General features: G+C 36.4%; 1 protein-coding gene across 1 annotated transcript; it reads right to left on the bottom strand.

The window, feature by feature from the left end:
- Positions 1-466: 466 nt before the first annotated feature.
- On the bottom strand, positions 467-1900 carry LOC125241273 (lipase 1-like). Its single transcript, XM_048149662.1, has one exon. It carries the CDS (start codon positions 1874-1876, stop codon positions 626-628), a length of 1251 nt encoding a protein of 416 aa, XP_048005619.1. The 5' UTR covers positions 1877-1900; the 3' UTR covers positions 467-625.
- Between the last annotated feature and the right edge of the window lie 243 nt (positions 1901-2143).

The raw sequence follows: 2143 nt of genomic DNA, 5'->3' as shown, positions 1-2143 counted from the left end.
GTGGATAACATTAGGCTAATTAACAGAAATAAAACAATTTTATGCCTCCGTTACCGTGTACAATAATTGTACTTATCTAAATTCGTCTCTAAGGAATCACAAATTAATTTACCAAATAAAATATTATCTCCGATGTCCTTGTACAGGTTCGCGGAAAAGTTCCGTAGCTAAGTAACAACCGTCTATTTATGTACTACGATGTTTTTCCTTATACCTTTTTTTGAACTTATGTCAGTAATATTGATGATTTAATTGGTTGTTTTCCGTCGCTTCGTGAATTCGGTTCTTGGAAAATGATGGATAAAATATGGAGTAATAAATTTTATATAATAGATATATAACATGTTTGTTAACAAATCAAAATGTCAACAAACAATTTAAATAAAAGCTTCTAAAAAAAGTAGCTATCTAAGGGTTTTTTTTACAAAGTAAGTGAAATAGTAACTTAAATACTTATTCATCGATCTAAGTAAAAAGACTATTTAATATTTGATTTAATTAATGTTTCAATTATTTATAAATGTCTGTAAATTAACTTATTCATAATCTTTGGATATTTTAACTCCACAATGTCCTGCACTTTAAGAATTTATTCATATTTAAGAACTAGTTCTTAGTAAAAACACTAAGAATTATAATACTTTATATACTCTAAAATCTTAGGAAGTTCAAATTTCCAAACATCTTTCCCCCACAAATGATTATTATGACTCCACGTTGGATTAGGAATAATTACGTTTTCTACTAAATTTGGTAGTTTCGAAGCCAGTTCTTTAACGTCCTCCAAAGGTGAAAGATAGTCATTTTGAGCTGTCATCAAAAGCACTGGAGATGTCACTTTGGACAAATCATATTCAGGTGGTAGACGTGTACCATATCTTTGGATGTTCCCCGACGTTCCTTCATCGAAGCGCTGGAACTTTTGCGAGGTTATCAGCTGTCCTAAGTGCGCCAAACTTTTAGTTGATGTTCCTGAGAAGAGATGTCCTCCTGCAGCGGACAATGTCCTGGACGATATAGTACCACTTTTGTATCCTGTAGTAATATAGAGGCCAGTTCCACATATTTCGTTAGGAACAAAACGACAAGAGTACTCCATGAAGACGTGAGCCAACTGATGCTTGGCTAAAACCTCACTGAGCCCGGCTTTGTCTAGAGCATCTTTCAAACTATTCACAGACGGCGCTAGAAATTTTAATACTGGTATACCGAAGTTTTTCCAAAATACAACTGGAGCTAGATGCACTGAGAGCTGAATTTTGGCATTGTAATCTGGTTTTAAAGAGGCCATCGTGAAGAAATCCGTGGTACCCTGGGAGTGTCCGATGTAGTTCACTTTCGGCAGACCAGTGCTATTCATTACGTAGTCTATAACGGCCGGAAGATCGTAAACACCATGTTCGTCGAACGAATAGTTCCAGTATTCGGAGTCTTTGTTTGGATCTAGAGCCACATGCTTCCTCGAGTATACGTTGCCTCTATGGTTAGCGGCCCACACATCATAACAATTATCAGTCAAAACATAACCTAACCCATTCTGCGGTCCGGCTAGAATGAACACGTCTGAGCTATCGAAGATACCGTGAAGCAATATTATGGGATAGCCGGTGATGTTTCGACATTTTGGCAAAATTCTGAACACAGTCAGAATGTACCCGTCATCGGTGGCAACATGGTGTTCCTCGGTGGAGTATTTGTATTTGTGGGCAAGTTCTGTAAAGTTGAGATAAATGTCTTCATCAAATCTCAGCGATTTCTTCAATAACCGCGCGTCCGGTATAGCGAAGTTTAATAACTTGTATCCAGTTGTCCCCGATCCACAGCTTACGAAACCAACGTGTAACAAATATAGAACTGACAAAATTATTATTTCCATCTGATTAGGCACCGACTACTAGTATCGCGGTTCTACTCAAACAAAGTTATTTCACACGTATCCATCTGGTTTTATAATAGCAGTCCGACCTCAAACTAAGGTCTCAAAAAATCCCTGAATCTAAATAAAATACAATAATTATTCATAAAGTGGCTTATGGTAAATTGTTGAATTAAAAAATTGTTTACAAGCAAATAAATATTCACCAAATCGAAGGTGCAAGAGGCGCATCAGACCTGTCAGTATTACATAACCAGCTTCTCTCAA

Source organism: Leguminivora glycinivorella, chromosome Z, assembly GCF_023078275.1.
Source record: "Leguminivora glycinivorella isolate SPB_JAAS2020 chromosome Z, LegGlyc_1.1, whole genome shotgun sequence".
In the NCBI taxonomy this organism is placed as follows: domain Eukaryota; kingdom Metazoa; phylum Arthropoda; class Insecta; order Lepidoptera; family Tortricidae; genus Leguminivora; species Leguminivora glycinivorella.
The sequence above is the reverse complement of the archived record's forward strand: the minus strand, read 5'-3'. Positions and strand labels throughout refer to the sequence as shown.